Source organism: Calliopsis andreniformis, chromosome 4 (assembly GCF_051401765.1).
Source record: "Calliopsis andreniformis isolate RMS-2024a chromosome 4, iyCalAndr_principal, whole genome shotgun sequence".
Classification (NCBI taxonomy): domain Eukaryota; kingdom Metazoa; phylum Arthropoda; class Insecta; order Hymenoptera; family Andrenidae; genus Calliopsis; species Calliopsis andreniformis.
Window position 1 is genome coordinate 12,651,987 of NC_135065.1, and position 20,912 is coordinate 12,672,898.

General features: G+C 43.3%; 3 protein-coding genes and 1 non-coding gene across 4 annotated transcripts; 3 read left to right on the forward strand and 1 right to left on the reverse strand.

Moving 5' to 3' along the window:
• Positions 1-97: 97 nt before the first annotated feature.
• LOC143178603 (ATP-binding cassette sub-family F member 1) lies at positions 98-2,773 on the reverse strand. The gene is made up of 5 exons (XM_076377351.1): positions 2,376-2,773; positions 2,077-2,302; positions 1,356-2,001; positions 1,095-1,273; positions 98-1,022 (listed from the first exon to the last, which is right to left on the reverse strand). Exons 1-5 carry the CDS (start codon positions 2,726-2,728, stop codon positions 528-530), a joined length of 1,899 nt encoding a protein of 632 aa, XP_076233466.1. The 5' UTR covers positions 2,729-2,773; the 3' UTR covers positions 98-527.
• Positions 2,774-3,003: 230 nt separating this feature from the next.
• On the forward strand, positions 3,004-5,149 carry LOC143178540 (adenylate kinase 8). Its single transcript, XM_076377264.1, has 10 exons — positions 3,004-3,099; positions 3,168-3,294; positions 3,369-3,460; positions 3,519-3,615; positions 3,691-3,983; positions 4,041-4,221; positions 4,283-4,407; positions 4,469-4,578; positions 4,648-4,819; positions 4,883-5,149. Exons 1-10 carry the CDS (start codon positions 3,004-3,006, stop codon positions 5,147-5,149), a joined length of 1,560 nt encoding a protein of 519 aa, XP_076233379.1.
• A 9,117-nt stretch (positions 5,150-14,266) lies between these two features.
• On the forward strand, positions 14,267-14,373 carry LOC143178643 (U6 spliceosomal RNA). The gene has a single exon (XR_013001827.1). It is a non-coding gene; the product is annotated as a U6 spliceosomal RNA (small nuclear RNA).
• Positions 14,374-17,306: 2,933 nt separating this feature from the next.
• On the forward strand, positions 17,307-19,472 carry LOC143178034 (uncharacterized). The gene is made up of 3 exons (XM_076376448.1): positions 17,307-17,485; positions 18,523-18,853; positions 19,202-19,472. The coding sequence occupies exons 1-3, from the start codon at positions 17,416-17,418 to the stop codon at positions 19,470-19,472; spliced, it is 672 nt and encodes a 223-aa protein (XP_076232563.1). The 5' UTR covers positions 17,307-17,415.
• Positions 19,473-20,912: the final 1,440 nt, after the last annotated feature.

Below are 20,912 nucleotides of genomic sequence, written 5' to 3' on the forward strand. Positions count from 1 at the left end.
ACGACTTTTTTAAGAACGATTATCAAAAATTTGTTTGAACAAAATCTATACAAGCGTGAATTATTGATTTGGAGACCAATTCTGTGAATCATTTTTATTTTTATCGTTCAAACATGAAGTAAATATTTATAATACAAAATACAGTTCTATGCGGAATTCTATGCAGCGCGTATAATTTCACTTGTCAGGTATGAAATATTGAAAGACAGAATATTTGAATTCTATCAGTAACAGAACGAATCTTGGAAATGATCACATCTTTCAACATTTCGTAAAAATGACAATTGTGATTCGCATAAAAATCGTCAATCATGGATATATTATAATTTCATATTTTAACCCTATTAAATCTTATATTTATTCTGATTTGATATACTTTAAAATACATGTCCAATAATCTCTTGCAAGCAAAGCACGGATGATCACATTTTCAAATTGATGATAAAAACTTAATTTTATGGGGAATTTTTGTCTGAAGGGATTGATTTTACAGGCCACTCCAAAAATATCCTAGGTAATCAGGGTAATCATTGTAAAACTGCAGCATTTGCAGCTATACTTGGATTATTGATAACTTCTCCCAAGCTTTCCAATAATTCTTTCCTATAGTCATCGAAGTCTCCGTCGATTTCGTTGATCTGTTGATTCTCAATTACATACAAACAACAGTCCGTGTCTCTGATTAAACGTTCATCGTGAGAAACGATTATCACTCCTCCTTTATAGCCATTGATAGCATCTGCTAGAGCATCTATAGATTCTATATCTAAATTGTTCGTAGGTTCGTCTAGAATGACAACATCAGGTGCATTTAAACACAATTCTGCCAAAGCGACTCGTGCCTTTTGGCCTCCCGATAAATCTTTCATCTTAATCGTATGTGCATGAGAGCTTAGTCCAAATGTTCCCAATTGTTTTCTAGCTTTCTCATATGGAAGATCAAATAAGCGCATTAAATACTCTGACGGCGTTTCTTCTGCAGTCAAATGTTCACCAGAATGCTGGTCAAATTTGCCTATTCTCTGAAAATTGGAAATACAATTTAATATATAGCACAAATGTGTTACAAGCATAAATCAAGTCTATTTGCTTACTAATCTATGATTCTTTATTAATTCTCCCTTAAGTGGAGTTAAGTCACCAGTTAGCAATTTGAGAAATGTAGATTTTCCAACACCATTAGGTCCTACTATGGCTATTCTGGAACTCAAGTCTATTCCAAAATCCGTTTCAATAAATAGTGGTTTTTGTCCTTCATAGGCAAAGGTCACATCTGAAAAAAAATACTATTGCATTAATCTGTCTGCAAACCTCTTAATCTTTAGTACAAGTCAGTACAATGTCATTCAACATACTATGAAGACCAAGAATTGGTGGCTGAAGGGGAGGTGGATCAGGAAAACTAAATTTCACTATATAGTCTCTAGGTTTTTGTAGCAATTCTGTAGGAGCAGAATCATCTTCCTGTTTTTGCATTTTTGTTCTATTTTTTTCTTGTTTTCTAGTTAAAGCTTCCTTCTGTTTCTTTTCTGCTTGCTTTTTACTCTGACCAGAAGCTTTAAGATCTTTAAGCCGTTTTTCTTGTTTCTCATATGCTTTCACCATTTCTTTTTTCTTTTGTTCATACATCTTCTTAAACATACTATAATTCCCTTTATAGTAAAACAATTTTTGCTGGTCTAAATGAATAATATCCGTACATACATTGTCTAAAAAGCTCTGGTCATGAGAAACAATGAGTAATGTTTTTTTCCATCCTTGGAGATAGTTGTCCAACCAAATAACAGCATTCAAGTCTAAATGATTTGTAGGTTCATCAAGTAATAATAAAGTAGGTTCTAAGAAAAGTGCTCTTGCTAGAGAGACACGCATACGCCAACCACCAGAAAAGTTTTTTGTTGCACGATCTTGCATAGCACGACTGAATCCAAGACCAGCAAGAATTCTTCTTGCACGTGGCTCTGCAGAATCTGCTCCAATAATTTTTAATTCTTCATAAACCTATGAAACACACATACATTATCAGAAGAAGACTTCAAATATATTTACGTTTAATATATTAGATTAATGAATCACCTCTTGCAATCTATTTTGAACTGAAGTGTCTCCTTGCTCTACCAGCTCTTCCAGCTTCTTGCACTCTGTCAATAATTCTTTACATTTTACATCTGCATTGAGCACCACCTCCACAGCTGGAGTATCATCGGCAATGACTTCTTGTTCACAATATAAAACATCAATGTTAGGAGGAATGGCAAATGCTCTTTTTGCAATATGACGCAATAAAGTAGTCTTGCCATGACTGAGAAGGAGAAGGAAATTCATGACATATCCAAAGTTTAAGTTTATGTACTAGCTATCTTAAAGATACATACCCATTTGGTCCTACCAAACCGTATCTCCTGCCCTGTGCAATCAATAGACTAGCATTGGTAAAGAGCTCTTTTCCTTTAGCAGCAATGCTGAAATTTTCCACCTTGATATCCACAGCATTCTCTAGCTGCTGATTGCTACGTTGTTGCGTTTGACTCTGAGATACAGTAAAATTGGACTCAAGTTCACTGTGGCCCTGACCGCCGGTCTTGGTTAACATTTCCATCGTTTTCTCATATTCCTGCTGTTTCTTCAACTTTTTCTTTTCCTTATGAGTCAGCTTCTTCCCCGTTTCTTCCACGTCCATTTCGGATATTTTCTTCGTGACATCGGACACCTTTTTATCGGCTGACATACTGGACGTGTACCTGGTCTCCCAACCTCACTTTTCCACACTTCCTCAGCAATGCGTGGTAGACAGGAAAAGCCTAAACATGTGGCGCCATCCGTAACTTCACCATGCTTTATCATATTGCAGTTCTCATTACGTATGAGTAATTCAAATGATACTTGTATATTATATATTGAACAATTGAAGAAAAATATAAATGTGATAAATTGCGTGTAACATATACCATAAAATAAGGTAAAACCACCTGATTACAATCTTGGAAGCATTAATGTAAAAAAATGTCAGGAATCCAGGAAGCGGAGAAGAGAATACATAGTATCAATGCACAATTCGTAGCATATTTAGAAAAGCATCGTATATATGAATTATTTCACGTAAATAACCTTCTCAAAATAAATGATTATTCTTGGTAATCTGTATATAAAAATAATAATTTGCACAGGAAATTGCCACGCAATTAGTAATTCAAAAACCAGATGATCATCTCGCATTTATGAAGCAGTATCTTCACCTTGCCGCGAAAAGGATAGATGTTGCTAGAATTATTTTAATTGCACCTCCAAAATTTGGTACCATAGCTTTGAAAGAAATGTAAGTTTAAAAAAAAACGCACCATTCGAAATAAAATATTTTACACCGATAGATAAAGAAGCTCTAGCGAGAGTTCTTCAAGAAGAACTGGATGTTCGTCCTTTAACTTTAAAACAGCTTCGTACTGCGTCTTCCAAAACAGATGTAAGCGAAAGATGGTGTATTTTTATTTCTATCTCTAAGAGTGAATTTCTTTCATTAGGATGAATGCCATTGTGACGAATCAGAGGATCTCGCAATAACTATGAAGAAAATTTTAAAGAACGGAGCTTTCCATCAATGTGGATGGCTCCTTATTGGTAAAAAATAGTATAGAAAAATATTCCTGAAGTATTATAAAAAAGTAAATCATTCAAATTTTTTTCTCGGAGTAGATTTACCGAGAACGAAAAAAGAGGCACGAATATTCCAGGGTCAAGGAATAATACCAACCCACGTGATACAATTAATAATTTCTCCCGAATTTGGTAAAAATGTAAAGATCTTTACTATTATTCAGTACTGCATATTACTCCTGTCTTTTTTCTATATAGACAACTGGAAAAATGATTTTACGGACACGAATTGTTTAAGTGGTATCCCAGGGAAGCCTTCAAGGAATTCAAAAGAAGGTCGATATTTAAGAAACTTGGCGGGTCTGCGTGAAGCATACGCAAATTGTTTAATTGTTAGTTGTTCTTTCTATTTATAATCAAACGAGCAATTCTAAAAGTGATATTTGTAGGAAATTGAAGTGGGGTTCAGATCCATCGATGAGCTCGGAAAAGATTGCGCGAAACTAATAAAAACAGCGAAAAAACATTGTGGAACTCCAACACTCTTTCGTATCGCACTTATTGGATCCAGAGGATCTGGCTGTACTACCGTAGCCAAATACTTGGCTGAACGATTTAATCTAATTCACAGTAATCTTGGTTTTCTTCTCGATAAATAGATTATCATGACGGCAACAATTTTTCCTTTCAGTTGACTACGATTACATCGCGGAACAAGCACGCTTACAAGAGACCCCACTGGGGGAGATGCTTCGATTATTCGAATACAGATGGGGAGAACGACCAAAGCCTGATATCAGAATAAAAATTATTGAAGTAAGAAAGTGTAGATACAGCTCCCTGTTGTAATTTTGAGTCCTAACTTTATGATTTTTAGAAATACATATCTGAGTATGAGTGCTTGAAACGGGGCTGGGTGTTAACTGGCTATCCAAAATCAGTGGAGGATTTTAAGCTACTCGATTTAAGTCCCACCCCTCCGAATAGGTGATAAAATAATACACTTTTTTTTTTAAATATTCTCGAATGTATGAATGAATAAGTTAAATATTCTAGAGTAATATTTATGGAAGTAAATGGCGACATCTGCAGAGAAAGACTTCTTAATCGTCGATATGATATCGTTACTGGAAGCAAACATAATTTATCCGCGAAAAATTATATCTATTCGGATGATCGTAAATTGAGCGTACATCCCAGGGACTATAGACTTATCGTTGAACGAGATGTAAGGGATATTTCTAAAGTGATTGGTAATTATTAATATTTATAAAGCAATGATAAATCACAGCTTCAAGAGTACGAAGAAAATGTAGGCGAGATGATGCAGTATGCTGGCGAATCTGCGGTGAAAATCGATGGAAACGAAGAGGAAAGAGTTGTTCGGGAAAAAGTGGAAGCGTATTTAATGCGTCCTGCTCCAAACTTTGAGTCACGAATACCAAAACCTCCCTCTGAGATCGATCCAATGGATATTGAATTCGATCCAGATGATGAACCAGAGTCTAAGGTGCTTGATAATATACGAGCAGCTGAACCTACGTATACTTTCATCTGAGGATAAAAATTATCATATACTTATACATCACAAATTCTTATTTGTATGCTTTTTTGAAGAATGAGCAAATTTTTAAGTGCATCTTGTCGGCCTGTAGTAACTGCAAGGGAAGGGAAGGTTTCACCCTCTTGTGGGGGTGGAAACGAAACGCTCCTAGGGTGTTCTGATATCCTGGCACGTGAGGCATCTCGTTTTCCCAACGTCACAGTAGTCGATGTCGAGCACGATCGATTGTTTAATGTGTGAGATTTAAACCTGCGTCATCGTGAAAGCTAAAATTAATTATTTTCTCGACTTCCATTCCATTTATTTAGCATTCACGTGTACAAGAATTTGTAGACCCTTCTTTAATTATATTCCTACTGATTGTTTCTTTCCCATTTTTGAATTTCGAACATGTTTTTATTTGGGCAGTATTATTATATAGTTATTTATAAACTAATAATAAAATAGTCATGTGCGTATGATATATGTGTAGGTGAAAAATTTACCTGGTAGAAAAATATCAAAGATATATCATCGAGGAGATAAAGGTAAAAGATAATCGAGTCGAATTAAAGGTATCGCGACGCCAACGATAATGGAGATAATTACCTCAAACGTGAAGCATATTTCGGGATCAAGGACGTATAGAGTGAGATAGGTGGTAGAATCGTAGGATTCGTGTAGGACCTGTTACAAGGGATGAGAGCCTGACTATCTCACCCTTTAGTTAATAGAGCTTCTATTCCATGAGGAGGGTTTGTCAAATTCTTCTGCGTAATTATCGCTTCTCGTACTAGGAGAACACAGACCAGATATGAATCATCAAATCATTGATGATTACTTTCTACGTCGTTCTATCAGTTCATTGATAAATTTTGTAGCATTCATTGCAAACAATTAAAGCAGAAGCATGTATTGTAAAGTACAAGAAATCTCTAAAAAATTAAGACGGCTGTTCTACTTTATATGCAAGGTATTTTATATGACACATTGAAACCTCATTACTGAAGTCTGATCTTTTCCCCCAAAACGGTAGAGACACCGGAAGGAAACAGGAAATTGAAGTTTAGGAAAGCAGAGCCGAATGGAGGTCGATCCCTACGAAGTTCTACAGGAAGGGAGGAAGCTTTTTATGAAGCACACCATGAGTCGAAGGTGGACGCCTATCAGGATACTTCCAATACATAGGAGTCCTTATCACCTTATCAGAACAGCAGTTTCCTCGAGTAGGTAATCTTTTAAGAATCTGATTCTTCATAATAACCTGATGCACTAGAGTGAGCACCCAGCTAGAAACAGGTGCGATGCTTACAAACGCCCGACAATACTTACCCTTATTTTTTCCTTAGATAGCTATATAATCGATTCATTTCTTTATTCATCAAATCTCATTTCGCTCTACTTCGTGCATCTTTTCCAATTCTTCTTATTTTAACTTCAACACATCGGTGTTAGACGAAATTTGCATAGTTCATTCTCATAATTCCACCCTTAGACTCAAAACGACTGACTGTCTCAGTAAAGCATTTATCACGTTAAATAAAACAATAAACACCTATCGAGTGATTGCTAGAACTTCAAAAGGCTGAACAAGCTCTAGTAACAGGATAGAAGGAACCAAATGCGACAGGATGTTGGTCCTGAATGTCAGTCTGGATTCTACACCCCTATCCCTGGCGAGCGTCACGGGTATGCGTCGAAGAAGCGCGTATTTCGTAAGCAGTACACATACGCAGCGAAATTTTTTTCCAGTGGAACCACAGACGCATTAGGCTCACATAACTTCGGAACAATCACTTCACTTGGACTAGATAGTCGAATTAAAGCGCTACAATGTCATCTTTATTTCTTATCTACTTAGACTTATAGACGATAGAAAAGGACTATCAGCCTAATCACAGCATAAATTTCCTGTAAGGATACTTTTTACTATTTAAGAAAAAAATTGCACTACTTTCAATGCAATATCCCAGCAACCTACATAGATACTCGTGATTAGAACTGCATCTTTTTCCTGATAAGCTTCATGAATATCATCGACAGACCAACCCCCTACATAGTTGCATCTGTTAACGCGACGACATGCGCTTGTATCTTACAAACATCCAGTGGCACTAGGGTACCATACGAGCGAGCATTCTCGCATTGATCGGCTTCAGGCTCGAGACCATCACGAGCTTGCGAACGTTAAGTTTTCCGTCGACCAGGACCCTATGCAAGGCAGAACATTTGGCTCGGTCGGTTGGACAGACAAGGGTTCCTTTCCACTTCAAGGAACCTGACGTCCTTTGGAGCTCGTCAATGTCCTGTCACTCGTCAACCGCATGGCGCCAGAAGCATCTACAGCACCAGGACCCCATAACTCAGGAACGACATTATCCCCGCGCTTCCAGGATCTCGACATAGTAGCACATTCCGCGCTCGCCAGGATAACAGGACACTATTTGCTGGGCGAACGTTGCTTCTTCTAGGATTCCACGAAGACTTGTGGAATTAAAAATTAAGACTTTCCCGAGGGCAGTATTATAGAAATAATTGAAGGAGTTTGAGGCGGTTGATGTTGTCAGAGACTTTCTCGATATCATTCACAAGCCACTGATTAGAAATTTTGGGAAAGGAGAGAAAGAATAGGTTGCATAAGACAGTTGCATTTCTTTGTCAATATAGTTTATTTTTTATGGGGTACATCTCGTCTTCTGTACATCTTAATTTCGACTACGTATCACAGGCGATCATAAACCGAACCGCGCGTGCTGGCCGAAAAAAATTCCAGATATTCGGATGGATTTCCGATAACGGACCATAGTTGTATACGCGTACATAGCCCCCTCCTCCTCCTCCTCCACCCACGCTCGCTCTCATCCCCTTTACCCTCGGTGAAACAAATATTGATTCCGTTCAACCGACGCATCGTACAATTGTCTGTTTTTCGTTCCATTAATGGTTTAATGTGCCTCGATGACTAAGTTGCCCTGGTCATGGCCAGAAACGTTAGTGTGCATTTTATCCTATGTTTTGTGGATGATGGAAGAATTCAAATAGGAGATATAAACGTGTGCAGCTTTCATGTGACAGAGTATTAGTTAACGTCGGGACGATAACAGGATTTATTTCAATTTGAGCTTCAAAGCGCGGCCTTGTTTGTCCATCAGGATACCAGGTGCACGGTAGAGGCATCCGTTTCTATTGTTCACCCTCTCACAATTGATTGAAGTGGGTGGTCGCGCGATTGGTGATCCGATTCTACTCTATTTACCCGAGTCAGAATATTTACATACATTTTACACAGATAATTGAAATAAAATTGAATTGATAAAGGATGACATTTTACCTGCAAAGGCTTAATGTCATTATCAAAGCTTGCACGAGGAAGCTTTTGATTTTGCTCAGAGAAAACATTCGCGGAGTAATGATATGTCCTGGAGCGTGTCTGGTGATTATCTTAAAACAGAGGAAGTTCGTGGGCGATACTCCAGCGCCACCGATACAACCAAAGATATCACCGAGCGATCGCTAGCTGGGAACAATGTTGCAGCGGTGTTGGTGCATCCTTGCCTCTTAAAACTCGGCAGCCTCTGGGCGTTTAAGTCCTCAAACCGTTCTAATTGAGGTTCCTCCTCGTTACCGCGAAAGAGTTACCGGGAACAATGGCTGGAACAAGTAGATGACAATTGCACGGTAGACAAGCATCTGCGCACTAACAAAAGCTCGCCCACCAGTCCTCGTTTTGACTACCTTTCTCCTTCTTGCTTCTCGTCTCGCTATTGTTTTCTCGGTAGCGTAGTGGACCTCAGCGTCAAGTAACGAGTAACGAAGTATCCTTGGCTGCTCTCGAGGTATCGAGACAGCTAGCCTGAAACGTTCCCGGAATAACGGGGAGCGAGAGTAACCTTGTACGAAACGAAACGCAAAGGAAACCACTGAGGATTAACTCGTTGGAAAACTTGGCGAACGTTTTCGAATAAGAATCGGTGATTCCGCAATCTCGTCAGTGGTAGAGGTCTATTTATCGTCAGCCAAACTCGATAGTGGAACGAAATCTTTATCTGATACCTATTTGGACTCCAGATCCAAAGTGTACGATAGTATTAAGTTACGTAGAAGACAAGTGGACTTAATTCCACCCTCTGGCTCTGGGGACCAGATACGTGTAAACTCGAAAACTGTTTTATCGGTCTTTTCTCCCTGTATCGTCGCCGACAATGCTACTAATGTGGAGGCTATATCCGTGCAATTACCACCGACGAACATCCGTAATTATTTTAATGATCGCGGGGAATCGATAGGTTCGAAAGTCTGGCCGACGAGTTTCGCTTTGCGAAACTAATTTAATTAGTACGTTAAGCACCGATCGTGCACGCGACCGCGCTCACTGATAATAGAAGAGGGGGGGGGCAGCACGTCGAAGGGAAGAGATCGCTATCAGAGGAATCCTTTCACGTTAAAGCCATTAATTGTACAATTAGCTGCACGCTGGGATTTTGAAAAGAGAAGCGAGACTGGTGAAAAAGGCTTGTACCTAATTTCGCAGGAAAGGGTGGAAGGACGAAAGAAAGGAGAAATTCTCGCAGGGGGATGAACGGTGCAAAGGTAGAGGGCACCGCGGTGCGCGAAAGGGGAAGGAAAAGAAACGAGTCGAAGTCGACTTCGCGGAATTACTCGCCTCTCATTTTGCTCGAGTGCCCTCGCGAACGAGGGAAACATTTCAATTAATTACTGCGTAATTAAAATACGAGAAAGTAGTCATTACCCCGCGATTCCGCGTCGGTTACCCAGCAACTTCTTCCCCTGCCGATACACCCCTTCCCCTCTCGCCGTTTCCGTTCCTTCTTCCGTTCTCCTCGACATCCGTTTCGCAAGAATCGTTCCTCCTTGTTTTCTCCTCTCGCCGTCTATTTCTTCTCGCTCGCGAGCTCGACTTTCGAACGATACTCTCTGTCCCTCGCGGTTTGCTTCACAGACACAGATAATCCGCGCGCGAGTGTAGGCTCCTCATCATCGCGAGCATTAATTATGCACGTGTCAGATAACTCCTAAGAGGTTACCAGGTAAAAGCAGCCCGCTAGACGGGCACAGTGTACGCCGACTATATGCAGAAATAAACACTTTTCCGGGACATCTGCACGCTTGACCCGTCGCCGACGATTCCGAGGCCAACCTCCGTGCAGAACGACTTCCAGAATCTCCTTCAATACTCTTTTCGAGTTTGGGGCTCTTGAGGAGGAGGAGGAGGATCATCAAAATATTTCTTCCATTATACATCTATATTAGACAAAGCGTGAGTAACCATCTCAGGAAATAGGAAGAGGGAAGAAGAAAGAATATTTCAAGTGTGTAATGATGTTAAGAATTTAAAGACAATTGGCCACAGAGATCGTCGCGTGCTGGCAATTGATTCGAGATGGCAGAACTGGAGTCGCGTTAACGTTGATTCGCCTCGCTAAATAATAGCGTCGACCAAGGGGGGTCGGGCTCTCGTGAACGTGAAAATAAGCCTTAATCCGTTGTGTTAGCCCTGCCGCGAGGAGATCGCTCGTTCCCGAGAAGCAGGGGTGGCTTCGTCGACGAGCCCCCGCCCGCTGCGCGGCGCTAACTTTTCAATCTCGGTCGAATAATCCGTCGGAAAGCCCCGCGGTTACCTCGGCAACGATCTGGCCTCTCATTGGCCCGTCGGTCTTCTCTCCTCTCTCCGTTTCTCTTTGCCTTTCCCTCTATCTCCTCCTGGGCCTCCCTCCTGCTACCCTTCTTTCATTCGAGCACCCTCCTCTAGCGATGGGATTAATTCGATTATCATTTTGGAGTTATTCTTCGGTACCACCCTGACAAACTATCTTACATTAAGAGTAAGCTTGAGTGTAATGTTACAAGTTTACTTTAATCAAAAAATGAATAGGTATGTAGATACGATTTATCTTGATATTAGAGTAATTTTAGTATTAGAAATTTGAGTGTTTTCAGTTATAGATAAATGATAGTGACAACTCTTCAGGGTTCTCCAAGTATCCATACAGTCTTGAATACGTTAGTGTGTTAGATAAGAAGTTGGTAGCGAATTATGATAGCCTGAAAATTACCAGCATCGCTTACGAGGATATCGTTCCCATCACTACCTCCTTCCTCCCTCATTCCATTTCGCTCGAACTTCCTTCCTCCGTCCTTTTTCGTTTAACCGTATCTAGCCTACCTTCTCTTCCCTTTTCGCCTTACCTCTCTGTATTCGATTTCGCGGCATCCCTCCATCTCTTTCGGAGCCACCCTCCTTGGTCTCCTCGCAGCGTTTCCGCCGTTCTCTCCGCAAACTGCGAGCCCTCCCTTTGCTCCACGCTGGTCTACCTAACCTTTAGTCATCGCTTCTCCTTTCTCCTCCCGACCGGCACTCTCCGGCGCACTTAGCCCCGTGGTTAACTTCAATGAGCGGATAACAAGCCACCCCTCGACTTTGCCCTGTAATATTCACTCGTATAAATGGACCCGCGGCTTTGTCAAATCAACTGTCGCTTGTAAACAAGCAACCCTCTCTCAGAGTCGATCCTCGCCGTGCGAACCCATGTCGTCTTCGTGATATCTTCGCGACACCCTCGCCTCAGATTTTAAGGCCCACCCCCGATGGTGGCCTGGGAACCTGGCAACCTAATGGCAACCTGGGAACGTGTGACGATTCTGACACTTGTTCTACAGTTTCTCCAATTTTTTCTTTATGTCTGACAGAGATTCTCTGTAGATAGGATGTCGATTGAAAGAGGAAAAATTAGAAAATGTGAGTGGTACTTTACTGTGACACGTTTGGGAATAATACGAGGAGGACTTGGGTTATAATTATTGAACGATTCGGGCTATTTCCTTCGCTTTCGATACGCGAAATTAACGACCGAATGAAGAATGTTCGTGGAAATTCACGGGTTATTAATTCTTAACTCGTATGAATAGGGCGCCCTTGGACGGGAGAATGTTCTTCGTTTAATTCGATGATTCTTCGTTCCAGAATGAAACGCGATTCCGTCGCGCGAGAACATTCTCGTTTAATGCCCTAACAAGAACACGAACGTTTCGTTGGAATCTCGTTAGAACAGGAAACGGGGGACACGATCTACGTCCTCCCGTCGCGTCCCGAGCATTACCGTAACGTAAACGAGCCAATCAGCTGGCTTTGTAGCGGTAATCATCCCTTGATTATACGGCACTTAGCTTGGAAACAGGGTCGTGGTACTATCGGGCGAACATTTTCGTCTTTGACAAAACAGGAGGGGCAAAACCAGCTACCCCCAGAAATAAGTTACACGAGAAATCTATTCCCATCGTTCGAGGCAGAACCTAATTTTTAGCGTGGCAGCAGAATGATTCATCATAGGTACAGTTATGGAACTTGTAATAAATCAAAGAGAAGATATTTTCGGCGAATAAACGTTTTCGTTGAAAAGATTTTCGAGCATAGAGAAGTCGCTACGTATTCGCCATGAAAACACGCGCGTCGAAACTCGAAAGTGGCCATGGGGTAAGAGTGCCTTGTACGAGGCACTGAAGAGTCCGCAGTTACAGGAGGCGAACAGGGCCGCCTTTCAATCGTAATTGGAACCGCGGGTGCCTGACCAACGTCCGTGTTCAAGCACTCTTTTTCCTATAATCATCATTCTTCGAGAGTGTCTCCTCCTCTCCGCAGAGGAAGAAGCACAATAGGTTATATACACGAGCCATGAACCTCTGCCGAATTTCTGCGAGTCCACGAGCCGACTTCGTCATTGTTTCTACTCCCCTGCAAACTGATTGTAAGATCTGCTCTTAAGTCGTTCCTATTTAGAAAGAAATTGCAAATGGAAAACGTTCCTCTGTGAAGCCTTTTACATTCGCATATAAGTTTAATGCAGAATAAACGCGAGTAAATGGACGAGATTTTAATCATGTTTCTTTGACATCCTCGAGACAATGCTCGTCGGTCATTAACGAGGGAACGTTGAGCGGCGAACAGAAAGAAAGCAAAGAAAGTAAACAAGTAGAAAGAAGTAGAGGGACGATAGAAAACAACTGGAAGAGAAAATATAAATGAAAGGCGGGACATTGAACGAGAAACGAGAATGTATTCACCGCGGCTTTTTGCTCTGTTTAACTCGTGGACTCGTAGAAATGGACTGAACAGATACACCTCGCGTCTTTCATCTCCCCTTTTATTCCCGATGGATTTCTTCGTCCGAGAAAAGCTATCGCGACTGACTTTTTACCCTTTAGGTTGAAGAAAAAGGAACGCTCGACCGTGAACGAAGAATTCATTTCGAAAATACTTCGCGGAAGGAAAAGACGCTGAATCGCGAATAACAGATGAAATCGTCAGTCGCTGTAAACAGAATCGTTCCCTTCGATCGCGCCTCTTTTTCTCCGCAATGGAAAACGAGCAAGCTCCCCTGCCTCATTTTTCGCGAGCACAGCAATGGACGATGCTGCTCCACCCAGAATATTCAGATCGACAGTTATATTCACACGCGTGGTCGCACCTCAATGGATTTTGCTTTTGCCGCGATTGTTAACGATTTCGAAGCCCTCGCGGCATCGCGGTTTTGATCCCTGCTTGCCTCGCGAGCCTCCTTCCACCTCTCACTGTTCTAAATCGCTCCACCGTGATATCCTCTCCACTGTTTTTTATCCGTATTTACCAATTCGTCTCGACTCGATCGACAACCGCGACTCTATTATTGATAATCATTCAGAGACTTTCGCGACACTCGAGGATCTCCCGTCGACGGGAAAAAGCCGTTTCTCGAATAATTACAACTCTTTGTTCTCCTCTCTGTACTTTGCATTGTGAATTATTTAGTGTACGCCAGACAGAACATGATGCAGAAAACATTTATTACGAAATCGTGATTAATGACGACACTTGTCAATATATTGATGCAATTTCGTAAGTAAAAAGAAGTAAAGAACAGAAACTGAAGTGATGGAAGTAATACTTTGAGATGGATTCGAAATCCTTGACTTCGATCACTGAGAAGTTATTATTCTACTTAGTATTCTACTTAGCTTTGACAGTAGTATTGCTGACTGACATTAGATGGCGTTTGTCACGAAGTTAGAGTAGGGTTTCTCACAAGTACTCTTTTTGAGTATCTTTTCCTTATATAGTATCTCGGCGAAGAACCAGACGTACTTGCTTCGGCAGTACATATACTAAAATTGGAACGATACAGAGAAGATTAGCATGGCCCCTGCGCAAGGATGACACGCAAAATCGTGAAGCGTTCCACATTTTTTGCTAAATCTGATATTTAATTTACAATTAACCTTCTACTCTCTCGCATCATTCTGTGCCTTCCATTCTATTAAAAAAAGAGACAGCTCACAATATTTCTTCCGTTTGCAACACAGATTTTGTGCAAAAAAAAATGTATTCACAGATACTTCCTACATGGCAATTACGAGTTATTTGTTTAGACGTTTTTGATAGGTACAGTACAGAAGTAATTGGAAGCATTTCTGTCGCTAATCCGTGATCGTCCCCCGCTTGATTGAAAAGAGATTCACCCCTAGCTGAATCCCATTTGTCTAGTGCGGCTAGGGATTGCTATATCAAGATGCAATTTCGTGTTCCACGAGGGAGGCAAATATCACAAATTATCGATAACGATCGGACAACTAGGGTCTGTGATTATCTAGCAATTCACGCCGAACCCTCTGCCCTAATTTTCCTTGATTTAACTTTATTTAAATCGCGCCAGATGCGATCAGCCGTTGCGTTTCGTACCCAACAAATTAGTCTCATAAAAGGCTCGTGTTTGCATTGAATTCTGTAGTGCATTCTGAAACCTAGATGTTACATGAACCGCTGTAATCGGGAAAATAATCTTCTCTTAATCTGGATGAATGAAACGATGGGCCAGGTAAAGCGAGTCTTCGTATATTCCGCGATTTCGTATTCAGTAATTGACACCTTTGAAAAGGTATCGACAGTAAGAGGCAACCCTCGTTCTAATTGGATCGAACGCGAAATAACGAACGCGAGAAACGAGACTGGCGCGCGTGCCGCGTCGAGAATCGTTTCGCAAAGGACGCTCGAAGGCGAAGTTATTACAAGGAGCGACTTTGTTTTCGCAACTTGACGCCACTCAATTTATCCTGTCTTCATGCATTTATTCCGCCGTTTGCGCGGCTCCGAGGCCCTTTTCCAGCGAGCACGAAGACGGCCCCGGCCGCTTTGCTGCCCCTTGAATTAATCCCCTGCATACGTTAATCCTAATGAATTCACAAACGCGCCCCGTCGTGCCTGGCCACGGGGGTACCTCGACGAGGGTTCAGCTTACAGGTGCCAGCACGCGAACTCGAGGCTACGAGACCAGCCATTCAAATTACCACTCCGTGCCGCGTGCACACTCTCTTGCTTCCTTCTGCATTTTATGCGACGCCACGACGTGCCGCGTTGCCGAAAATTCCACTGCTAACCCCTCCTCTCCTTCAGCCGAAAAATCGATAGGTTAAATATTTATTTATTCGTTGTGGTGCACGGATAGGAACTCGAGAACACGATGCAACCCTATGCTTCGTTAATGATACAATTTAAGGGGATGATTTTCTGACTCACAGGTTACAGGAATTTATATATCGTGTTCTGTATTTAGTCCTGAACCTGGCTCAAGGGGGGTGACATGGCTCCCTAAGGGTCACGACACCCTATTTTAGGGAATCAAAATAGGAAAAGAGAGTGAAAAAAGTTTAATAAACCCTGGTCCAAGGACCTCAGACATACGAAACTTAAAAATAAATTGAAACCGCTAAAAAATAAGCGATCTGAGCCAAGAATCGAAGGATAATTGCAGAACCCTGTTAATTAAGCGACGCGAAAGAGGTAAGGGGTCAGCGAACTCCCGTTTGCGGTGCAAAGGGGCACGGTATTCACGCAGCATCGTGTTCCTCTGGTTTTTTCATCCCGAATCGACGAGGAACCAGCGCGGATGATTTTACAGAACGGGAAATATTTAGGTATAGAAAGCAACGGATACGCGGACCCATAGAGTCGCGCGAATGCTGCCGGAAGGTAAGTAGCGGCGCGATGAATAGACTAACGGGGCGCCGCGGCGCGCCGCGGCGCGCCGCTCGGCAAGAGCCAGGAGAAAAGGGGCTGAAAGGGGATAGGTGGTGCGTCGAGGATTGCTGCTTTCATGCATCATGCATATTTACGCTCACATACTAGCCATGGAAGACGACGGAAGCCTGCCAAGGGTTTCGCAAATTGCGAGGACCGTATTTATGCAAATACTTGCGCGTACGTTGCTCTTCGTGCCGATTTTCCTACACGATGCGCTCACAAATTGACTTCGTTACAGCCTAAACTACAATAGGACGCAACGTTCTTCAAAAAGAGAGCGACAAAAAAATTGTAGAGTTCCTTTCGAGACAGACAGAAATATAGAAATCTCTTTCTACCATTCGTTAGTGATCCGTATCGCTAAAATACTGAAGCAGAAAAGGTATCGAGCTCAGTTACTCCCTGGAAGGACAGTCTCAATAGGAACGTCTATATCGAGCGATCTCTGTACCCGAAGAAAACGTTTTACATCCAATTTGTTCCTCTCGTTTCGCGGTAATCGCTCGCCAATGACTTTCTCCTTCTCGTTCCTCCTGGAGCTCGATGCTCGCCAGCTCGTACGCTTTTCGAAGCGTGGAAAGTCTGCCAGCCACAGGGGCCTCGATTCTCGCTGGCTTCAACCCCTGACTCCTGGGGATCGCTGCCAGAGCCAACCCCCTTTTGCGCAAGCCGCTTTCCACCGACCAATCGGGAGGAGCGAAGCGCGCTTTCCACCCTTCGTGAACGAGTTAACGCCGCCAATGGGGGAGCCGCTGCCGCGAGGGAGTAGGGGTGCCATGGCGCTTCCACCCCCAAAATGGCTGCGAAATTGCGCGGGCATTAGGCAGCCCGTTCAAAATAAACGGGCGGATTAATTGGAGCGGGGTGGCGCGGGGCTCCGCGGTGCAACCCTTGGCCTAACTCGCGTGGTAACGCTTCCACCCCCACCTCGGGCTCCAGCAACGTGCGCCCGCCGTGGAGGAGCATGTCAGCGACGATACCAGCCTCGGACAGGCACATCCGGTCGTCCTCCGCGATCTTCGGCGACGCAGAGCAACGCCGGGCGTCCGTACGTTAGCATGAGATTCTTATTGTCCAGTTCTGAGGTGTTTCCGTGTCCGACAGCTTCCGCTCAGCTGCTCACCGCGTCTCTGCTTCTTTAAAATAAGTATTCTACTTGTGGTTCGTCTGTTCTACTGGTTATTCGTTCACTCTGGTTCGAGGAAGGAGTACCATGATGCAGGAGCACAAATCGTTTCTTATAAGGGACCTCCTGGGGGATGTTTTGTCTGAAAGAGTGCACGGTGAGTTTGCTTCTAGTAGGAGTAAGAGATGTAGAGTACCGCTTGTAGGTTTTCGAGCGATTTTTACAAGTTTGACAAGATGTTTACAAGACTAACTATTAATTACTGCTAGAAATACAATTACTGAAATTATTATACAGTTAGTTTTAAGATGTAATAGAAGTACGAAAGAAATGTAAAGAATATGCATCAGTTAATGCAAAGAAATCTGTATTTTTCTCAACATATGACACCATTTGGAAACTTATGAGCTATAATATTACAGTTTGAATATTATAAGTGGTTCATTGTACGTGGATTCTGTATATTTAGCCTGAAAATGAATGTTTATATAACTCCTGGTTTATAATCCCTTCGAGTCAATGAAGTAGTCACTAGGGTAGCTGACATCGGTTCAGCAGCACCAAACGTCGTTTCAAGTACGGTCGTATTAAGAAATCAAGATTTTTATTGGACGCAAAGACAGTCGCGTGGCCTATCGCCAGGATCCTCGTTACAGAGTGCCCCCGCGGCGCGGTTCTATTATTTTTAGCCAGGATTCGCAGCCCCAGGGGTGTGAGCGGCCCCAACAGGGTTGCGCCCCATTAGCGACGATCCTACAGATGGCCGAAGCTGCGGAAGGATTCGTTAGCTTTCGTTAGAGCGAATTTTCATCGACGATTATCGCGTCCTGCTGCGCCCTGCCGCCTTTATTGGCCAGTCGAGATCGAGGCGAGAGTTTCTCATAATTGAGACCGTTTACCATAAACCAGAGGCGATCGCGATCGGTCGACAACGCGTCAGTATTGTCTGAGTAATTGAGTTTTACCAAGCAATCGGCTCGCCGTGTGTGTGGGCTGATCGGCCGTGCAGAGCCTCCCAAATTGGATCGGATTTAGCTGATTCCTTTCAGTTCTCAGCTGTCATTCGCCTGTTCCCATAGAATGCACTTTGTCCAGCGTTACAGTTCGCTTTGAAAGGGTCGAGTTCCCTTCTAATCCCTGTCCAAGCCTCAGATAGCTACTGCAACGCGACTAACTTTCCTCATTTTGTTTCAGAAGACTCGGAGGACGATTCAGCCGTCCACTCAGACTCAGAGGACACGATCGACCCTGGTAGCAGCCCCTGCACGCGACTGGAGAGTCCTCCGCCGGCTCTGTCGCCATCGTCGGCCACAACAGCAGCTGGAAAATCCTGTGGCACCAGCAGTGGTCCTCCCAGTGGCAGGAAACCCAGAAGAAGGAGAACCGCGTTCACTCATGCCCAGCTCGCTTACCTCGAGAGGAAATTTCGGTGCCAGAAGTATCTCAGCGTCGCGGATCGCAGCGACGTGGCTGATGCCCTCTCGCTCTCGGAAACCCAGGTCAAGACTTGGTACCAAAACAGAAGGTTATTATTTCTTTCGTTATCAAAGAAGCTAGCTTCACCTTCAAAGTAGAGGAATTTGAAGTCTTTGGAGACATTGGGACCCTAGTTGCTTGAAACCTCTGAGTATAAAAGACTCTGTTAATTTCATATCGTTTAAAAGTTTCTACTAGTATCTATCTTTAGAGTAGAAACACATAGAACACTGGTCACTAATGCTTGCGAAGCAGCGTTGGTATTTCTCATTCTCCCTCTATGTGTTTCTACCCTTAGACTTCAGGAATTTGTTCCAATGCCCAGTAAAAGTCCAATGGCTCCTACATCTCGCCCTTAATTCCAAAGACTGCACAGGTGCAATATTTCTGATTTCAGAACCAAATGGAAGCGACAGAACCAGCTACGCCTGGAGCAGCTCCGCCACCAAGCGACGGTGGAGAAAGAGCTATTGGTGCGAGGCGTGGGTCTCCATCACGGCAGTATAGACGCTTACTGTCCACCCTACAACGCCCAGACCCAAAGCCAAAGCCATGCACCTCCACCTCCGCCTCCGCCAGCGCCGTCCTCCGCCTCCACAGCCGCCTTCCTCTCCACAGCGGCAGCTCTCTTCAGGAACGTGACCTACGTCCACGGCTGTCCCCTCTAACCCGTCCTGTCGTCGAGCTTCCAGAATTGTTTCGATTTCTCACACGGTCAGCTGCTCGTGGAAGAGCTCTGGACCTACAACGAAAGGCAAATGCCATCGATGATCGCGCTACCACAGCCATCAGGGGTCATCACGATCGGGTCGGTACTGTTCATGGTGGTTACTGGACCTTTGCACCGAATTCACCTGTTGTCTTACCTTTTCGTTCACTTCCACCAAGACAAGCTTCCACTCGTTCGAGATATTCTGGTGCAAAGAATCAGGTTCTGCCATCGGTGAAGTGATCGGAGCCTGGATCGACGAGTAAATGGACGATCGAAGGATCACTCGTGGCGTTTGTGAGCTTCGTCGACTCGTCGCGATACTCTAGAAGATTTCGTGTCCCGCCTTGGAGTTGTTTCTCGTGTTTATTCCTGCATGCGAGACAGTGTACATATGTAATTATGAAGTTACTCGGTAGTCGTAGTTGGTTTAATCTCGCTTCGATGAGGGGGAAGGAATTTGTCGGGATTCATTCCGCCAGGGATACGTCGAATTCGATGATCGACTACAGAGAGTATAGCTGAATCGATAGCGAGATATGTTCGTAGCTGTAAAATAGAATTCTAGGTATCGCTACGAGAAAAAAAAAGAATACAGATTCGGCAACGATATTCGATCGATTTTTATTTAGAGATTTAGTTTGCTGACTTTCACCGCTGATAATCGATCACATTCTCCAGCTAGTCAGACGATCTTTTGTCAACCGATGAATTCTTGTAGATAAATAAATTATTATCGGACCGAAACATCGTCTTGTGACTGTTCTTTCCTCTCAGTTCGTTCCTCTCGCGCTCAAATCTCCTTGGATTCTTCTCCCTCAACTTGTCTCTCTTTCTCTACCACAGTAATTGAAAAGGAATCTCTTCAGCTAGTCCATCGCCAGCCATAGAAAGTATTACAGTAGCTACCATTGAAAAAACCGCGTTTGTTTATTCGATCGACAACGCATCTGCCTCGGGAACGGCAAGCTGCTCGTGACAATAGGCACGTGGCCAGGAACAGCGATTCGCGAGCCTCGGCTGAAAGTAATTGGCTGAAACCGATACAAGTCGAGTGGCGGTGCCACTCGTGGCTGGAATTGGCTGGTGGATTTAATTGAACGGAATCGCCGAGAAAGAGAAACATCAGTGAAACAGAAGAAGAGTGAAGAGTGATCGCAGGGAAACGGTCGCGATTGTCGCGATAATTTTTTCGCGATCGCGGAGCTCGTGTTAATTGGAAGAGGAGGGAACGAGCGAAGATGAGAACAGAAAAAGTGTACGATCTCTTTACACGGATGATTAGACTACATTACGCGAAACACCGAACGAACCTCTAGTAACGATGTCGCTAATCACTTTCCTTTGCGTTCGATCACCAATACGGGAAGAGCTTCGAGGAGAGGGATCAGACAGAGGA